The 19,471-nt window shown below is 49.3% G+C and overlaps 1 protein-coding gene across 2 annotated transcripts in view; it reads left to right on the top strand.

The window, feature by feature from the left end:
• The window catches only part of LOXL2 (lysyl oxidase like 2), a 55,360-nt gene that overhangs the window by 28,998 nt on the left and 6,891 nt on the right, over positions 1–19,471 (top strand). For both annotated transcript variants that reach the window (XM_049830545.1, XM_049830546.1), the window contains 7 exons: positions 5,102–5,324; positions 7,325–7,508; positions 11,679–11,830; positions 12,567–12,734; positions 15,697–15,862; positions 16,097–16,340; positions 19,313–19,428. In XM_049830545.1, the coding sequence (XP_049686502.1) occupies positions 5,102–5,324; positions 7,325–7,508; positions 11,679–11,830; positions 12,567–12,734; positions 15,697–15,862; positions 16,097–16,340; positions 19,313–19,428 (1,253 nt within the window). The remainder of the gene's footprint in view (positions 1–5,101; positions 5,325–7,324; positions 7,509–11,678; positions 11,831–12,566; positions 12,735–15,696; positions 15,863–16,096; positions 16,341–19,312; positions 19,429–19,471) is intronic.

Below are 19,471 nucleotides of genomic sequence, written 5' to 3'. Positions count from 1 at the left end.
GAGCGCTGAGCTAGAAATGTCAGTAGTGTCTCCATGCTGCTCCTCCCAGTGTCGCCTCTGCCTCTGAGATGGTGCTTGTGGAATTGTGATTTTGGTGCTACTTCTTCCTCCTGTAATTGTAGACTGCTTTAAAATGAGGGAAGAAAATAGTGACCCATAGGGAGAATGTTGGGACTCTCAGAGCTGCGGGCTGATCGGTTCAGGCTGTGTTTCTTGTTTCTTGAAAGGCAGGAGCTCTGGTCTTTTTTTTGTTGTCATTGCTTCAGCTTGCATTTTTCAGCAGCCTTCATCACTAGCATCATTCTTCCTACACTGTTCCCTAGAAATAACACCCTAAAGCAGATGCAAAATAGTTGAAATGAAATTCTGTCTCGTTTCTTTTTTACACTGTGACCTATGGAGTGGGAAAGTGTCAACTGGTTAGGGGGAGAACTGAATTCTCCAGGCAGGAGTTGTGGTTTTCCTGCCTGCTCCTTTTGGCCTGTGCAATTGCTATTTCTGAAAGCTCCCTCTGGAACTGGCTGGCCACGTTTCATTCTTTTCATTAGCAAGATGGTGATCAATTGAAGAGGTCCTTGGGTTGGAATAGCGTAAAGCCACATAGCAGCACAAAGAATATAAAATAAATAACCCAAGTGGTATTCTGTTTTCAGGCTTCCCAGGGAGATTAGTGAATTAATAATTGCTACCAGAGAGTGTCATGTTTTGCCCTGGACACCAGTTAGAGGAGCGTTTGCTCCCATCAGTGCAGCATGTCTCCCTCAAACTCACCTCTGACATTCCCATCCCCTGCATCAGAGCAGGCGGGCAGAATAAATTATCTCTAGTAAGACAAAGTAGGGTTTTCCTGCTTCTCGGTTGTGATGTTTCCAAGAAAAGCATTAACTTTAGCAGCTGGAGCCATCTGCCTTAAATGAAAGGGTGCTTGGTAATTGCTCTGTCTCTTGCAGTAGTACACGTAGAGATGGAAAAACTGAGGCACAGTTAGTTGTTCAGCATAATATTCAGCAATGTTGAAAATCCCATTCACCGGTGCTGGAGTTATGAATATGCAGCGCTTGCAAATACCAGGCTTGGAGATCTCTGCTACTGAGCCAGACAGATCGCTTAACTAGCCTCAGTGCCCTAATACCTCACTCACCTTTGCTTGTTTTCGGCAAGCAGGAAGGGCTTGCTGGGCTCCTGCACCCACAGAAGGATATTTTGGAAAATATGCTGAATATTATCCCTGGTTGGAAGAGGATTGGATGTCATTTTATTGGAGGGAAGAGACTTGTAAAACTTTGTCAGCTAGACGGTTTTGTTTGGTTAGCGTAGTTTAAAAAGCTGTGTTCTTTCTTGGGGCACTTGCGTTTGTGCTTTGTGTTACTGGTAGAGGCTGTAGGTACAACCAGCATTACTGGTAGCCTTGCTGGTGAAGGAAACCGCCCGGTTCTGGGCTGAGAGCTTCACAAGTGTGATCTGTGCTTCACGACCAAGGCACTGGAATGATGACCGCTGTAATCTGCTCGCCTGGGCCACGGAGCACTGCTCTCCGCTTTGTCCCACGTGCTTTCTGGTCGCGTTCTGTCTTGGGGAGGGCAGAGTTCATCTCTGGCTGGTCACTTGAACTAAACCCTCTCTCCATGTGAGCGTGAAGCCTCAGAAATGTTCTTCTCATTTCTCAGGCTTTGCTCTCCCTAATTTGTAAATACCATTCTCCCAAGAGCAGATCCTTTCCCGCTCCTGCTCCGCAGCTGGGAGATGGGCTGGAATTGGGTTTCTGCTGGCCAGGGCTGCAAGTACCCCCTTCCCACGTAGCCACCCGTCCCTCTCCCCACAAACTACAGCTTTGCATGCTGACCTAGCTGATACTCTGCTTCTGCACAATGGTGGGAGGTGAAATGATTTGCAGATGGATCTTGCTTGAAAGAAAACAACTTAGTTCATTGTTGTCCTGGTGCCAGGGTTTTATTCCTGAATGTAACTTAGACTCTGCAGTTGACAGCACGATTTATGTTAGGAAATGAAACAAATCTCAATATTGTTTCCATGTTCTTGTTCATTCTTCAAAGTGATTTTTATATGGGCACCGCTTGTTAAGTCCTCCTCCCGATTCCTGCTCCGGTTGAGAAAGCAGAGTAGAATTAAATGCATTTTGCTGATGGGCAGAGGAGAAGTTTGTGACCGGAGATGCCTCAGGCAGAGAGATGGACCTGATGCCTTCTGGAGGCCTTACAGCTTTGTGATTTGTCAATGAAACAGATGGAGGAGCTCAGCAGTTCCAGGATATTTTGTTCAGTGTCAGTCCAAACAGCATCTCCCAGTTTAACCAGTCTGCTCATAGCATTATAAATCTGGTCAGATGTGTAGGGCGGTTAATCCCTTCTATGCTTGTAGCAGAAATCCTCGCGGTTTGGGTTCTCCCTAGCAAAGCTGGGATCTTAAGGGCTTTGGCAGAAGGTGGCAGGTCTGGCTTCTCTTCTGCCTCCCTGAGGCTGAAGACAGCAAACTCCTTAACTTCGGTAAATGCTGGAAGAATTTCTCAAGGGTAGAAACTTTATGCTCGTACCTCTGAAGAGGAGTTCACCAGCTTCCGTTCAGTGGGTTTGGGGTGATTTTTCCCGGCACGTATGTGTGTAATGATTTGTTTTCTGCTCTCCAAGCCCTCTCAGATGCTTTCTTACATAGCAAGGTTCCCTTAGCTGAACCCTCGGCCACTTCCCACAGCCCTTGGGCCTAACCTCTGTCTTTGTTTAAAGCTTATGGTGATGAAGGTCCTCTCCTCACTAGCACAAATGGTTTGGGCTCCAACTTGACCTAGAATTGGCTAAACTCTCCCAGCATGACTCTTTGCTCGCAACCCTGATTTAAGCAGCATTGCTCTTGGCTTATGCCAAGACCAGTGAAAGGTGGGTTGCACCCTTTCTGTGTGAAAAAGTAAACAACGAGAATGCCCTGAGTTTCCCTCTGTAAAGATTGTCTGTTTTCTACTTTTTTTTTTTTTTTTTTTTTTTTTAATATAGTCGGTCTGGGGAAATGAGGTGGGGCTTTCTCTGGCTGTTTCTCCCCAGCCTACTAAGGACCGTTAATACCAACCAGATGTTCATGCCTCATGAAATTTCCAGGATGAGGTCATTGTTTGCTATTATAAGGCATCCCCATAATTACTTCTCTAAGGCTGTGTTTCTTGTCTGCTCTGGAGTTGATGGAGCTCTCCGCACATGTCTGCAGAGGGCCCACAGTGAAAATACTCCTGCAGGTTCTCACTTCCATACTGAGCACGCAGACTGAAAGGGTGGTGGGGCAGAGCTGGCTCGTGCTAGGGGAGGGTATGGAGTGGTGTCACTGAACGCAGGGACCTCCAGATCCTTTCCAGTGTGTAACGTGTGCCCGAATCTGCCCTGTCGCTCCGCAGTCCGAGAGTTCGTGTTAAGTGGGACCTCGGTGCTGAGCTCCAGCCGTCCAAGGGCAGAGGCTTTCGTGGCTTTTTGGTAGGCAGGTAGTAGTATCCTGAGTGGTTTAATTAAAAGGAAGAAAAATCCTCAAGGTTTGGTCCAAATTGAACCAGCTGTTCTAGCCGGGAAGTGGCTGGCACTTTCTTTCTGCTTGCATTCTCCCTGGTTTTCCTTTTTTATTTTTAAAATTTTTATTCCCCCTTCCTATTTCCCATGCATTTTCTCTTGGTTCAGGGTCCCTGACAGCTCTGGTTTGCCAGCCAGCGTTTCACCTACGAGACGGGCAGGTTGCCTGTCACCGCTCCGTGGGAGAGATCTCAGCCCTGCCCCATCCTCCAGCCTTTCCAGTGCAGCATTTATTCCCCATCACCTGATGCAATTGCATCTTTATCTCTAGCCCGGCTGTATTTGGCCCTAACCTCAACCTAGAGGAATTTGGTTCCAGAAAGGATTAGTCAGTGGCAGCGAGCCATATGAGCTAGACAACTGCTGAGCTTGTCAGCAAAGCTTAGCAAGCAGAAGGGGTGAAGATAGTTCTCTCTCGAGCATCTGAAATAGTGCAAATTAGCCCACACGGGGCCACCAAAAGGCATCAGTTTGGAAAACCTTGACCTGTCCACTTTAGTTTCAAACCAACAACCTATGAAAGGCTCTTTGTCCCTTTACCAGATCCTCTTGGGGCTAACTGTCCTGCAGGGACGTGCTACAGTGAGTCAGAATTGGTGCTCTTTCTCCCAGCAAGTTCCACCCACCTTGCTATGCCATTTATCACACCTAATCCTTGGATCACCAGGGCTGCGTGGCAGCTAGTCCTGGAATAAGGAGCAGCACAGGGATCTCACAAAGCCACGTCAAGATCGTGGCAGGGCGTTGGCTCCGCTGTGCCTTGACTTCTTTTTAACTTAACTTCTAACATCTCCCTTTTGAAAATGATGCGACCTATATTTTTCTTTTATTGACTGTTTTAGCTCCGATAGTCATCTGACAGTGCAGTGCAGTTAGGATGAAGCTGGATTACTTCCTTTTCTCGTTTATCACACATGCCCCTTCCCCCCTAGGAGTCCCTGGAGCACCTCCAGGCAAGTACTACATTTTGGGAGCAAGAAGCAGAAACTGCTGCCAATCTCCTCTGAACATGTCATCAAGGGAATCGCTCTCGGCAATTGCTTTCAGGCTCACGGTTGTTAACGCTGCAGCTTCGAGAGAAGCCGGAGAACCGTGGCTTTTTCCCAGTCTGCCATCTTCTCACGGCTGATAGGTGATGGCCGGCAAAGAGGACAGCTCATTTACAGGAGAGGTCTTTTGGGGGCTTCGCCAGCCTGAGCTCGCCCTGTTTGTACGCTGCTTTTTGAATTAGCTGACCTCTGCCCCCTGCATAACGTGGGGATCTCTATTATGTGTGTCTCCTTCGAGTGCGTAGTTGTTGCTCTAGCTGCACTGTTGATTCATACTCTGATCTTTAGCTTAAGGAGATGACCTATTTACTCCCAAGTGACACCTTAACAGAGGGTCATTGTGTGTAGGAATGGATCAGCCTTCAAAGATCGCTGTTCAATCCTCATCTTATTCCAAGGTGGGGTGTTTTTTTCCCAAACGTAGCTACAACAGTGCGGTTTTTATGGATTCCTAACTTTTCTTTTCCTGTTCCCTTTTATTCCTTTAAGGATGTTTGCCAGCAGAAGGAAGCAGCATTACTGGGCTTACTCGATGGACTGCAGCGGGAACGAAGCTCACATCTCCAGCTGCAAACTGCGCAATCACCTCAACGTGGATGCGGAGAAGAACGCGACGTGTGACAACGGGATGCCGGCAGTGGTCAGCTGCGTCCCTGGACGCGCCTTTGCCCCCAGCAGCCACAGTGGCTTCCGAAAAGCCTTCAGGCAGGAGGTGAGCGGGGAGCGAACGCAACCTGCCAAGTAGGAAAAGCCTGGGGGTGTAACTATTCACCATCAGCTGTAGGGCCTGAGCACGTGTATGCCCAATAGCCACAAACCAGCCCGTTGTGCAAATGTCCCTTCTTTGTATTCCTTTCCCACTACAAGCCCAGCTGAGTTTGTGTTCTGGCAAATACGTGGTACCTTGCCTCTGCCTACAGGCTCAGGAGGGTGGGAGACTGGCTCGCTGCTGCCGCTGGCAAGGCTGTGAGCAAGTAGTAAGAAAATACATTTGTCACGTTTCTGTTTGAGCTGTTCCGTTCAAGCCAATTGAATGCGTGCCCAGTTGCTGCTGGGCTTTGCTGTTTCACAGTCAGTTAAATACCGCTGGGTTGTTTCTCCCTTAGAGGTACAAGGGAAATAAGCTGGCGTTTTCACTAACGCCCCCCTGTATCTTCGGCAAAGAAATGCCCTGAGAGACTGGGAAAACATGGCCTACGGGAAAGGTTGAAAAAGCTGTGTTTAGTCTAGCAAGGAGAGGGCTGAGTGTAGCGTAAAAATTCTAAGATATGCAAAAGGCTGTTATAAAATGACCCTGGAGTCGGTTGTTCTCGGTGTCAGTGGGGCGACTGAACGTGAAAGAAGAGCTTAACTTGCAGCAAACGTGTTGTAGGCTGATGCTAAGGGAAATTTTCTAGCTGTAAGGCATGTGCAGCCTGAGGATACAGGGGTGATCTCGGGGTCTGGAGGCCCTTCATGCTGGGTGAGAGGGGTTTTTTTGCAGGGTACATGAGGTGCTGTGGATCTTGCCTGTAGCCTGCATCACCCATCCCTATACCTCTGTGATTTTAGGAGTGGGCTTTCTTTTGGCACCTGAGAAGACCCCAAACAACACCTCCCGTCACTGCTGTAGTGGCAATAGTGCAGTATTGTCTGTGGCTTTGCTTGCCTGGAGTCCGGGCACTTCTCTGCACAAGAGCTTGCAGGATCTAGGCCTCAAAGGTGAAAGGTCTTGTAAATCATTACTAATCTGCTGAGCCATGCGCACTGCCAAGTAATTCCTTAAGCCTTTGTGTAGGCTTTGGATGTCCTTCGTGTGACCCTAGCCTGGAGAACTGTATATGCTTCCAGTTTTAAAAGTTAAGTTGTTTTTTTGTTGGTTTTTTTGGTTGGTTTTTTTTTGGTCTCGGACTCTGCACAAATCGCGTGGTGTTCCCGTGCCTGAGACTCAGCTCCCATCACAACGACCCATCTCTCGGGTGCAGCAGCAGTTGGCAGATCCCTCTGCTTGGAACCGGGGAAAGCTGTATGCGATGTATAGTCGGTGACTAATAGAATTATAAGAATAGAAATTAACGGAACTGGACCTGCCACTCAGCTGTATATTTCTGACTGTGATCTGCCAGATCACTTATTACGCTAGTCGTAACTGTGGCGGACAGATAGGTTTTACGTGGCTTGAGTTCCAGGTTGGTCTCCTCGGTTAACCCAGGACCCCTGTCTGGAGATCTGTACAGCAAATGAATCCATCCAGCAGCTGAACCACCGGCAGCAAGTGGATGAGAGCAGTGCGCTGGCTGGCTCGGTGCAATTCCCAAGCCTCCTATAAGGCTCCCAAGGGATACGGTACGAGAGCTGGGTTATTGCATGTCCAGCCACTCCTCTGCGCTCATGTCCAGCACTCTTCTGCTGCAGAACTGCTTGTGCGAAAAAGGCTCCTAAATCCAAGCAGGAAAACTGCAGAGAACTGAGTTGTCTCTCTTTATTCTCTGCCCATGTATAGGGACGTGAGAAACGTACGTCTACGCATACCATAAGTCTTAGCAGATAAAGATCTCCTTTTGTCCAGCACTTTTAGCCTTTTGTATTATGTGGCGGTTGTTTTAAGGTGCCTCAGGGTAATACTTTCTGGTCTACAACTTACCTGCGGCCACATGCCATAAATGAGAGCTGTAAAGAAAGGATGCTTCGTTCCTCGGCAGGGGTAACTCCGCTTCTGTCTGTGTCTTCCAGCAACCACTGGTGAGGCTGAAAGGGGGAGCCAACACTGGCGAAGGACGAGTTGAAGTGCTGAAAAACGGGGAGTGGGGAACGGTTTGCGACGATAACTGGAACCTGGTGTCGGCCAGCGTGGTGTGCCGAGAGCTGGGCTTCGGGAGCGCCAAGGAAGCAATAACGGGCGCGAGACTCGGGCAAGGTAAGAGCAATGAGAGCTCCGGGGACCATTCGTGCCTTGTCCACCTCCAAGAACCCTTTCACGATTCAGGGCAGAGCGTGGTTTTACTGGGATGTTTGCTTTGGGGACCAGGAATTTATTCTCTGCCCTTAATAAGTCTCTTGAGTCCAGGAGCTTGAGGCTGAACTGGAATATGTGACTTTAGAAAGATATTCGGGATTCCTTGAAAGAAGTCTAGTGATGATGAGTTTAACCTTTCCCTCAGACTGTTCCAGTAATTATTTCTTTATCATCACATCCGTTGCTCTCAAATTCTCTTTAGGAGTTCTCTAGATCCACATCATGGTATAATGGATTACTAGAAGGTTCCTGGCAAAAATGCGTCCCGGATCTAGACTTCACATACGCTCCAGTTTAAGACCAGAACATTAATTTAGCCCATTTATAAATAGAAGGGCATTTGAACAGTTCAGAGCCAGGTTTGGTTTTGGATTTCCTGTATTTGGGAGTTGGTTTAAATCCCAAACTGTGGTAAATGGTAACTCAAAGCCTAACGTACACCCTCTCAAACCACCTTCTGATTCACACACCTTGCTCCCATAGTGTAAACCCTAAAGAAAACGACACCAAACCAAACCCTTTATTGTGTGACTAAATGAACGGGTGACATTTTTTCAGCCCAGCATGGCTTGGAGAAGGGGAGGGAAAGGAACACGTGTAAAGCACAGCGGTGGTATCCAGAATGTGGAAAGCTTTAAAATGTGACCCGTCCGTTGGCTTTGCCAAAAAATATCTTGCGGTGGGATGCAGGGAGCTGCTGATGTGTTTAGCTGCATCTAGGAAACAGCGTAATCATCGTGGGGGGGGGAAGTAGCTGCCACGTGAGGGGGAGAACACGTCGTTCCCTGCCATCTCCCACAGCCGCAGTCTGGAAACTCTTAGCAGCGGCTGCCGATTCCCACACGCTTTCCTTTCTTTTAATGTTAAACACTGGCAATCAATCAGTGCTCCCTGTCGAAACCGTCTTCTGGGACGACAAGCGCTTGGTAACTCCCTTCCGCAGCCGGATCGTCACGTTGTGGTAGGAAAAGGAGCTCTTTCGACCCAAACTCACCTCCCCGCTCCCGTTGCGCAGGGGAGTCTCACAGCAGTTAAACTCTGTGTCCGCGCGCGTGTTCGCACTTTGCTTTGTTACGGCTGCGGCTCGGTGACTTTGGGCGTTCAAAGACTAACTGGAGTCTCATCATTGCTGTGTTAGAGATTTAATTTCACAGGGTGAAACGCATAAAGACGGGCTATGTGTTAAATCAGCATGCAGTGTCTAGAAGTCCCAGTTAAGACAAAGTGACCGGTGGGAGACGAGTGCCTACCACAAAGAGTTCAGGGTACGGAGAGGATGATTTATTCCCCCTTTTATAAATTGGGAACCGAGATCCAGACTAAACAATTTACCCTTATTCACACAAGAGTCTGTTGAAAGGAAGATACTGAGCCCAGATCTCCTGAACATGTTGTCCACTGCAACATCCCTGGAGGGAGAATATAGAAATAATTCAAGCAGTACGTGAACGTATATGTTGGATATACAGTCGTAATCCTGTTCGTCTGCTAAAGGGAAGGGCATAGAAGGAAATATAATTTTTATCACCATATTTCAGCACATGCAGCAATGCAGTTTGGCTGTGTTTCAGTGCCCAGGACAGCAGCACTTACTGCCTCCATGTGCTGTAAAAGAATTTCCCCGAGAAAAGCAAACATGCCAGGGTTACGTGGATCAGTGCCGTGGCCCTGCCCTCTTGCTTTGTCATTTCATTGGTATGGCTTCGTCGGGCTCTTTCAGTGGAGAACGTCGGACGGGATCCATCCTGCATTCTTGGTGCATCACCCTCCAATTCTGGTCAGCGTCAAGGCATTCCTCCTACTCAAACTGTTCGGTGGCTTGCAGAATGATTAGGTCAGTGTCACCATTTCCAGATGTAGACCACAAATAGGAGTTTAATAAGAGAGAAGCAAAAAAGGCTAGATACGCATTCCCCAGCCACCCCAGCCTGGAGTTTGCTCCCACATTGTATAGATATTGTGTGATGGGTGGATACAGGGCTGGCCGAAGTGCTAAGGTGCAAAAGGTGGCCAGAGCCAAATTAATTCTGTGGATGAGATTGAACCCAATACATTTCTATCTCTGCCTGTGTTGTTCTTGCTGCTGTTGTCAGAAGAAGGCTCCAGGGTACATCCTGACTCATTCCACCACACAATCGTGGAAGTATGCTAGAGAGCATTTTTTTTTCTTTTTTTCTTTTTTTTTCTTTCTCTGTTTTCCCTGTGCCTCAGCAGAAGTCTGAGAAGGTGAGGGGTTCAGCAGACAGATCATTAAACTGTCACCCACGGTTAGGTCTCTGAGTCACAGGCGTGCTGGCTGCCACATAGAGTTAGAAAGGCTCCAGATGGCAGTGGGAAAAGGTTTTTAAGCAAAAGGATCCCACCTACCGTTAATAAACCAATTACCTTTTCCTGCCTTCCAGAGTCAGCCCTTTGCTTTGAACTAAAAGGAGCAGGCTTGAAGTTGCGTAAAATTTTCCTTTCCAGAGGATTGAGCAAAAAAGGGTCTGTGGTGAGGCAGTGCATGCCCGGGAGGTTGCTGATCAGAGCCCAGGTGGCAGTTCTGCCACTAACTGGGCAATTTGTGTCATCTCTGGGTACAGACGAAGAAACGGAGCCAGCAGGCAGGTTGTCACATCCATGGAGTCTGTCCTCTGCTGATTTGAATGCTTTGAGACAGGTACAGCTCTCTGGTTCCGCGGAGCCCTCCTCCCTCGCGCTATGATGAGAATAGCGTTGCAGGAATGAAGAAGCAATAGTCGCTGTCAGAAATGGTAAGAAAACAGTTGCTTTTCTACCTCCATTACCCAGATCGGTCAGCCTGGCCTCCGGCAGCCTAGCGGTGTGTGCTATGCATACCAACGAGGCGAACTCCAAACTGAACTCCTGTATCTGGTGTTGGCCAACCTCTTCCAGCTAATGGAAAGGGTTGCTGGAGGGTATTGGTGGGTGGATGCTGCTTTCCTGGAAACTTCTTTGGCTTTTGCCTTGCATCACTGCCATCGTCACGCCGCTCCTGGCTGCTGACCAGAAATGGGCACACCTGCGGCTCCGGCAGAAGTGCCCGGCCAAGGGCTGCGGTGAAGCAAAGCACCTGCAGGTCGGAGCCCAGCGTCTGCCAGCGTTTTGGTTACGCCAAGTCCGGAGAGCACGTTGATAGCAAAGTTCAGGAGCGTTTTTATTCTCAGCCTCCCGTCTCAAAGCTTCCTAGAAACTGCTGGAGACCACAGGTTCTACATCTGCTACTTGCAAGGGATGTCCTGTCAAATCTGCTCAGCGTGTTTCCATCAGCAATTACTCATGGATTATATGGGCTCCAAGAAAGACTGGTTGTTCTCCTGCGAGGAAGATCATCTGATGGAACCTCTGATTTCATCCCCGCCAAACTTCTTTCTAACCAGCTTCGGGCTCAGTTTGGAAACAGGACCCGAGAGCTTTGCAGGCAGGATTATTGCCTTCTCATACGCGTGTGTCTCTTTGGTAGAAATGACAGTTGTCTGCTGCCACTTGTCCAGGGAGGAACCAAATGGTTCAATTTGGCTCCCAACACCTTGAGACCATTCTCTGCAGTATGAAACGATGCTCGCTCTCGTTTCCATCAGTGGTGTTGGAGTCTGTAACACACACCTGCCCCGGAGTTGTTTTACTGACTTCTCGCGCATCCCCGTGGTGTTACATTTTGTTGTCCCAGCAAACGTGTCTATGTCTCATTTAAATGTCAGGGCTTGATTGGGAGCAGATTCCAGCACACAGAACCCAGCCAAAAGGTCATAATTTGCAAATTCCTGCAGCTGAAGTTTGTAGATTATGTAACAATGGAAACTTGGCTTTTTCTGTGATTCTTGTGTGCTTGAGTCCCAGAGACTACTGGAAAGAATTTAATGGTAAAATTATTAATAATGATCTCGCAGCTTTTTGTTTTATTTGTACAAGAAATCACTGGAATTTTTTCAGGGTTACCGTGTTTTGAATGCTAGAGGCCAGTGTGATGTCTGCAACGTATTAATAAACTGTTATTGGATATTTCTTCACCACACAGTAGCATGGGCAGAAGTAAGAACTCTTTTCTTTTTTCTTCTTTTCTTCCCCAAGGCATGGGTCCAATTCATCTAAACGAAATTGACTGTACGGGCTTTGAAAAATCAGTCACAGACTGTAAGTTCAACATGGAGTCGCAGGGCTGTAACCATGAAGAAGATGCTGCTGTGAGGTGCAACGTTCCAGCGATGGGTTTCCAGAATCAGGTGAGAAGCCGAGTGAGCGTGGCGACGTGTTTTCGTCCTGGAGCATCATCTGCCCTCCCTTGCTATGCAGTGCAGGGCATCTGGGTAGGAATCGTTTCACCTAAGCTGTGCCTATTTGATGTAGATTTTAACACCTGCATTGTATTAGGAGGGGAAGTAAGGGTGACGCTCCCTTTTTTGTACTGAGCTTTGAGCATCCCTAAGCATGACGGGGGCCTTATAAATGGGTGAAGTGCCACTTCGGCTGCAGCCTGTGCAGTCCAGTGGCCCTGTAAAGCTGGTCCATGTCCCTCTTGTGATGGGATATTGGTTGGGTCTCGTGACGGTGGTACCCGGGTGGCTGCTAGCATGGGTGCTGCTGTCATCTTTGCCACGTGGGGCTTAAAAAACTAACAGCATGAAGCGGACGCAGGTTTTTCTGAGTAAATGCTCCTCCTGCCGAAGGTCCAAAGGGAGCTGAGGGGGGAAACTTTTGTAGGGAGTGTGTTACTCTCTTGCAGCTGGTACAGGCCACTTTCAGATGCGGGGCTTGGCTAGACTGATTCCTGTCCACGGTGGGAGATGAAGACCCAAACTGCATCGACTGCCCCGCTAGCAGCTGACCCGAGGTTTCTGGGCTCGGTGACTTTAACCGCAAGCCTTGAGGAGACCCTGAGCGTTGCTTGCCCAACTGTTGCGTCTTCCCTCTGAAGTTTGCTATGATGTTTATTGACATACGAGTTTTTATGCCCTGCAGCTGCGTCTGAGCGGCGGCCGCAACCCTTACGAGGGCCGGGTGGAGGTCCTGGCAGAGCGGAACGGGACTCTGAAGTGGGGCACCGTCTGCAGCGAGAACTGGAGCACCGTGGAAGCCATGGTGGTGTGTCGGCAGCTGGGCTTGGGGTTCGCCAGCCATGCCTTCCAGGTGAGCCCCCGTGCCCTCCCGTGCGTGTGTTTCGGTCGCGACGACTGGTGCGGTTGGGTCGGGGCTACTGGAGGGGGAAGGCTTATTTAAAAAAAACAAACAAACAAACCACAAACCACAGCATTCGGCTTCAAAGCATTCGCCGGAGAGACCCTGAAGGTTTAAACCTCATTGCGCAACAGCCTTTGGGGGAAATTCAGAGCAGAAGGAGCTGTTGCAGCTCTGGGCAAAGCTGCTGTTTTCATACTGCTCGGGGCTCAGATGTGCCGGGAAGCCCGACTCCCTTAGCCCTGCTTGGGCTGGTGGTTACGTGCAGTTTCTTGGCCCTCCCCGAGTCACGGGGGGGGGGGGAGTTGAACTCCTCAAGCTGACTGAAGTGTGGAAGCCAAGTGTAACCTGGTGTCAAATCACTTGAAAACAATTTGATTTTGCTCCTGTAGTTACTTTTCAGTACAGCGTGTACGTTATCGTGTAGCGGAGCTGTACCCTAGCTCCCCAAGTTGTTTGTATTTCTTGCTCCTCTAATGACAAATGCCCTAAGCCCTCCCTGCTTGCACACGACTAAGACTGGCACTTAATAAAGGGATAAAAACTACCAACTAAGAAGCTTGGGATAACCACAAAGGAATAAAGTGTTCTTTCCCAGCGAAGCTCTTTGGCGCAGTGAATGGCAGCCTGCTGTGCTGGCTGGAGGAAAGCAAGCAGCAACCGTAAGAGCTGGAAGAAGGGAGGGCAACAGCTTCCCACCCAGTTCCCAGATGGATAAATGGCATCAGGTGTAAGTAGTTGGCGTTGGCCAATAGTCCTGGTGCAAGATACTCTTCTGTATTGATGCATCCCTTGAGGATCACAAGGTGAAAGAGGGGCAGGCAGACATAGGTGTAATGGTAGATTTTGAAAGGAAATATATAACCTCTGGGCCTTTATTGCAGTTCACGGACCCTGGCAAAATGGGGATTTGGGCTCCTAAAATAATCTGGTTTCTCCCTAAGACAAAGTAATCCCCTGCCAGAGCTTGCTGTCTTGCTGTGCTCTGGAAATGCAGCCCTTTTGAGGCATTTCAACTGAGACTCAACAATCTCCAGCAGCTTTGGGGAAACTTAGGCTCAAATGGCCACTGAATAAATAAACTTCATGTGTGTTTACATAGATGGAAACCCGCACTCAGAAAACAGCCTTAGATCAGTTCTGGAAAGAAAACTACTTTCCCCAAACAATTTCCAGAAATTGAAAACTTGGGCAAACAAGTAAAAATGTGGTTGCAGAGAGCAGAGGCTGTCCCCATTCTCCAGCCCTGGGGTCCGGTCATCTCTGCTGTATTTTTCTGCCGCGTCTGGCCCGCTCGGCATTCAGATACAACCGGCTCTGCTGGGCTGCAGCGATAAACCCAGTGAGAATTAGCGTATCTGCTGACTGCCTGCTGGTTTTGTGCAGGGAGGAACAATAAGGCCTTGAAATGTCTAATAGCCTCAGCATCCTCGGGGCTGGTGGGTGCTTATTGAGAAAGCAGGAGAGACCGTAGGCAAAAACGGAGAGTTAAAACTCTGCCTGGAGAGCGCAGTCCTGCCATGAGTTTGTCTTTAAGGAGTGACCAAGCCAGGATCCAGGAGGACACGCCGGGCTTCTGGGCAGGCGGATCCCAACCAATTTAACTGTTATCCATGGCCAGAGAGGGGATCTGCACGTCCCTGAGGGGTCAGATACCCAGGAGGGAGAAGACTGGAGCTGCCCGCGCTGCTGTTGTAGCGATCCCCCTGCGCAAGCTGGTTCCACCAGCTGATTTGCTTCCGTAGCTGCCAAGCAGAGCACAAGAGCTGAGGATAGCCACGTCCCTTGAACACTGGCCTTTCCAACTGCCTGGCTCTATTGACATAGCCCTGAGAGTCCGGCAAGAAACAAGACATTTTTTCCTTTAGCTGAGACTGCTGGTATTTAGAACAGAAAAGGCCCTTATGCATATCCCGGCTGCACCAGCTACATGAGCATAAAGCTACACTGTGTAGAACAGGGCAGCCCTGTGTGCGGGTGTGCAAAGAGTGTTGCTAACAGGGTTAACAAACAGCCTGTTGCAATGGAAGCAATGGTACAGATGGGTTTTCTTTTCCTGGAAACGTGCTCCCAGCTTTGACACTAACAGATCTGATTTTTTTTTTTTCTTCTTCTTCTTCTTTCTTCCCTCTCTTTCTCCCAAGCTTTGCAGTTGCAGCTTCATCAGGGTTTCGTGCACTTAGTTCTGTGAGTGGTCTTACATTATGAGTTAATTTTCTGTCATTCCCACAAGTTTTGTAAAAGTGGGTGATGAAGATGAGTAGTGAGGAGGGTTTGAACATCTGTGAATGCCCCCTCAGAACCAAGAGATGCAGACCCTGGGTTAGCAGACCCCGTTGGTCCTGGTACTCCTCAAATGCCTTGGTTCCACTGCCATTCCCAGCATGGCTGTTAATTCTGCCTCCCCTCCTTGTGCAAGCAGGCACTCTAGCATTACTTGTGGCCCTCCCAAGTGCACAGATGTCACAAGACAGATGTGGTTTAATTGCCGGGCATCTCTCCCAAAGGCACAGCCTAGATGACTTAAAACATCCCGAGGATGAATTCATCAGCTGGATGGGCACAACAGGGTGGAAAAGTGAGTTTACAGCTGGATTAAAAACAAGCAGAGATTTTAACAGAGCTCAGAAACAAGGAGGGAGATTTGCTTAACACTGGTCAGATGTTTGGAGCAGGGAACATGGTCAATATGGATTTTAATTCCAGTCCTAGCCTTCTACTTAGACTTGGGCTCATTTCCCGAGCTACTCTGCTTTAGCACCCTTTGGCAAGATCTGTCTTCTCGATAGTGTGGGCTCTTGCATTGATCTTCCCTGGAGGGAGAATGCAAGGTACAGGGGAATGAACGCCCCCCCCAGCAGTCCACTAAACACTGAACAGTATGTGAAGGGCCTTTTTCTGCTTTTCTGCCCAGGAAACCTGGTACTGGCACGGAGATGTCACTGCTGACAGCGTGGTCATGAGCGGTGTCAAGTGTTCGGGGACAGAGATGTCCCTGGCCCACTGTCGTCACGACGGAGCCGATGTCTCCTGTCCCAGAGGAGGTGGTCGTTTTGGTGCTGGTGTGTCCTGCTCGGAGAGTGAGTAACTCGGGTTTTGTTTCATTTTGGCATAAGTGTTTGCCCTGAGAAACGCAGCGGTCCGTGCTATGCCTTGGATACGTCAGAACAGTGGCAAATTGCCGTTGATGGGGCTGAGAAATTCAGTGCAAGGAAGGGACCGGCCTCCACCTCTGACAGACACTTGTGGGGGTTTTTTGTGGGTTTTTTTAGCAGCCCATCAGTTAATTTTAAACCTTCCTTCCCTCCCGCCAGCTGCCCCTGACCTGGTGCTCAACGCCGAGCTGGTGGAGCAGACAGCCTACCTGGAAGACCGCCCTATGTTCATGCTGCAGTGTGCGCTCGAGGAGAACTGCCTGGCCAGCTCGGCCGTCAACACCTCCGTCACCTCTGGGTACCGGCGCCTGCTGCGCTTCTCCTCCCAGATCCACAACAACGGGCAGTCCGACTTTCGCCCCAAGAACGGCCGCCACGCCTGGGTCTGGCACGACTGTCACCGGTGAGTGCCGCCAAGATGCTTTTGCGCGGTCGGTGCTTCCTTCCATCCCTTTCTGCTGCCCCGGGGGGGACTGTCTTACCGTGGGAGTACAGGGCTGGAACCACGGCTGCGGACGTGTGTTAGGGCAGCTGTGATCACCCCACAGCAGAGAAACCAGCTTGTTACAGTAGGAATTATAGTTAAGAACTGGTACGTGAATAAGACAGATGTGGAGCTCTCATTGGGGAAGATGTATACACGAGGGCAGTATATACGTGGGAGTATGCGTATATACGGCCAGAAGGAAGCGTGTGCCTATGTCCCCGCTGGGTGTAGAAAGATGCAGCCATCTCTGCTACTTCCCTCACCTGGGAAAGGACTCAAGAACATGGTGTAATTCTGCATTTTTTTTTTAAATGCCTCTCGACTCCGCTTAAACTGTGTACAGCTGGGAGATTGGTTTGTGCTTATTTTTGACAAACAGTAAACTCGCCCCCATAAAAGCATCGTTTTTCAGGGGGAAGCTGACAGTTTCAGCCAAAGTAAACCAGGGAGAGGAAAGAGAACTGGAACCAAGCCATGCAGATGCTTTGCTTCTGCAATGAGGGCCTGTTACAAGGTTGATTTGCTCTAATTTGGGGTAAAAGGGAGCTCAGTAACTCGGCGCACAGCTCTCATCCTGCCACTGTTGTGAGACTTTTCCCTTGTGAAAACATTAGAGCAGCAAATTCTCAAATCTAACAGCCCTGCAGTCTTCATAAACGGCGTGAGCGAGGCGAGATGTATAGGTAGCGCTGCGTCAGCGTCGCGGTGTGGGGCAAGCTTTGGCCGCTTACCCTGCAGACAGGTTGGTTCGTAATGTTTGCAATCGGAGGCGCAAGCAGAGCCGAAACCTTGGCGGCACAGAACCCAAGGTAAATAGGCAACGGTATGTTGAGGGAGGGGGAAACCCGGACCGGTGCGGTGTGAGTACCGGCCTTTCTGGCCCGGTTGGGAAGGGGCTGGGGGAATACGTGGGTACCGCGAGGCTTTGAGCACGTCGCAGGCTGGTTAGGAAGGAGGGCACTTGGAGCTCTTTGGGAGAGGCTGTGTAAGTGAGGTGGGACTGGGAAAGGATCAGGAAGAGGCCAAGAACCATCTGCGTGCTTTAAACTGGATTCTGTTTATACGGAGGAGGATGAACTCAATTCCTTTTCAATCTTTCCAGTCTGTAAACACCAGAATGTAAACACCTCTTTGAATGATTCAGACATATTTCAGAAACTGAGTCAGACTTGAGAACCTCAAACTTTTATCAGAGGCAGCCAAATTAGACAGCCTTAAAGTCAACAGCTCAGCCACTGCAGAATGCCTCTCCTTTCCTAGCTGCCTCACTCCATCACTAGGAGCTTGTTTAGTTGGCTTTTGATGTGGAAGCAGAACAAAAATGGGAAAGACCTGTAGCAGGGAGTGAAAAGTGATTAACTTCTGACAGGTGGCAATTTCTTAATTTTTTTTCTTTAGGGGAAAGGCAGGAGGAGGTAAGAAGAAACCCACTCTCCAGAGGAAAAATTTCCTCCCCTTCCCTCCTTACTCCTTTATCTGTAAATATGTGTGCACAGTGATGCTGCAATAATGGTGGTTGGAAGTTTTTAAGCCATGATTATTTTTACAGCTGGAAAGGAGAGGATTTCTGCACTTTTTTCCTTTTTTTTTTTTTTTTTCTTTTCTTTTTTTTTCAACTCCAGAGCAATGGCTTTTGAATTAGGGCCTGTCTCTGCACAGTCGCCTCGCTCCTCGGAGTCGAGCTACGCAGATGACCTCTGCCGTGTCTCAGCGCAGTGTTCCCAAAGTTGGGGTACACATACGGCGATTTCTCGGCACCCACGGTTGCTCTCCTGTTGCCCGCCACGTGCTCATGCTGTGGGTTTACTCCCGATTCCAAAGCTGGGATCAAATTCAATGCGTTGCATCAGCATGACCGCATTTATGTGCCCAGCCCCGACCACACGGAGCACACGACTGTTTTAATCGGATATTTCCATCTGCTTCCTGTTCTGCTCGTCCCACGGACTTCCAACGGGACCGAAGCACAGGCTTAATTTTTTGCTGAACCAGCAGCGTGGCATAGAAAAAGGCAACGTTCCCGAGTTCAACATCACCACAACCCTGCTGTGGTCTAACTTTGCTAGTTAGGGGTCTGCAGCACAGACCGCACGCTCGCTCCGAACTGTTGCTGCGCCCAACAGTGCCGGAGCGTTCCTGGTAGCAGCCCAGGCTGAGTTGACACTAACACTTCCCTATTTAAAATTATGAAATGTATCATGTGTGAACCCAGCTGTCAGGTTGTTTAGATTTGAGCGGAGGGAGTGCTGAGAGAAGCTGGTTCCATCTGTTGTTAGTTTTCTGCCAATAAATTTACATTTTGCTTCTTAAAAATAAATAAAAATAGCCGGGTTGCTGCTCTGGGTACACCCAGCTCTCTTTGCAGCCTGTTGTTAAGGAGCAGGTGAAATATTTCTTGTTCTGGTGAGCGGCAGGGCCACTAGAAAAGATGACGGCTTTGATTTTTCCCTCCTTTGCCGTTATAAAACACAGCGTGCTCCGGTGAAGGCTGGGGCAATGCTTTCTTCCCCTTGGAAGAGCTTTAGCACTTGATGTGTAAACAAATACCCGGGCCAGGAGCCAGCACGAAGGCAGCACGGGCGATGGTGCCATGTAGGATTATGCCCAGGGGAATATTTCCCAGCTGTGGTTTCCGACTCTACATCCTGTAGTGCCGCTTGGTCCGCGGCACTTCACGTGTTGTCGTGTATTTACCCCCGCGGCCACGGGGCTGGGAGGTGGAATGCCTGGCCTGAGGGATGCAACAGCACAGAGAATCCAGTCTGGGCTACTCGCATCCCGGTTGTCGTGCCCGAGCTGCTGGACCAGACCGTGCAGCCCTTCAGAGCCGGTAATTAAAGAGGTGTCTGTTTTCCCTAAAGAGAATTCTCCCTGTCTGTGCCTTGCAGGCATTACCACAGCATGGAGGTTTTCACCCACTATGATCTGTTGAACCTCAACGGAACCAAGGTGGCTGAAGGACACAAAGCCAGTTTCTGCCTGGAAGACACCGAATGCGAAGCAGGTATATTTGCCAGAGCCCTTTGTGCTGGGGATTTATTGCTGTC

This window comes from Accipiter gentilis, chromosome 28 (genome assembly GCF_929443795.1).
Source record: "Accipiter gentilis chromosome 28, bAccGen1.1, whole genome shotgun sequence".
Classification (NCBI taxonomy): domain Eukaryota; kingdom Metazoa; phylum Chordata; class Aves; order Accipitriformes; family Accipitridae; genus Astur; species Astur gentilis.
The sequence above is the reverse complement of the archived record's forward strand: the minus strand, read 5'-3'. Positions and strand labels throughout refer to the sequence as shown.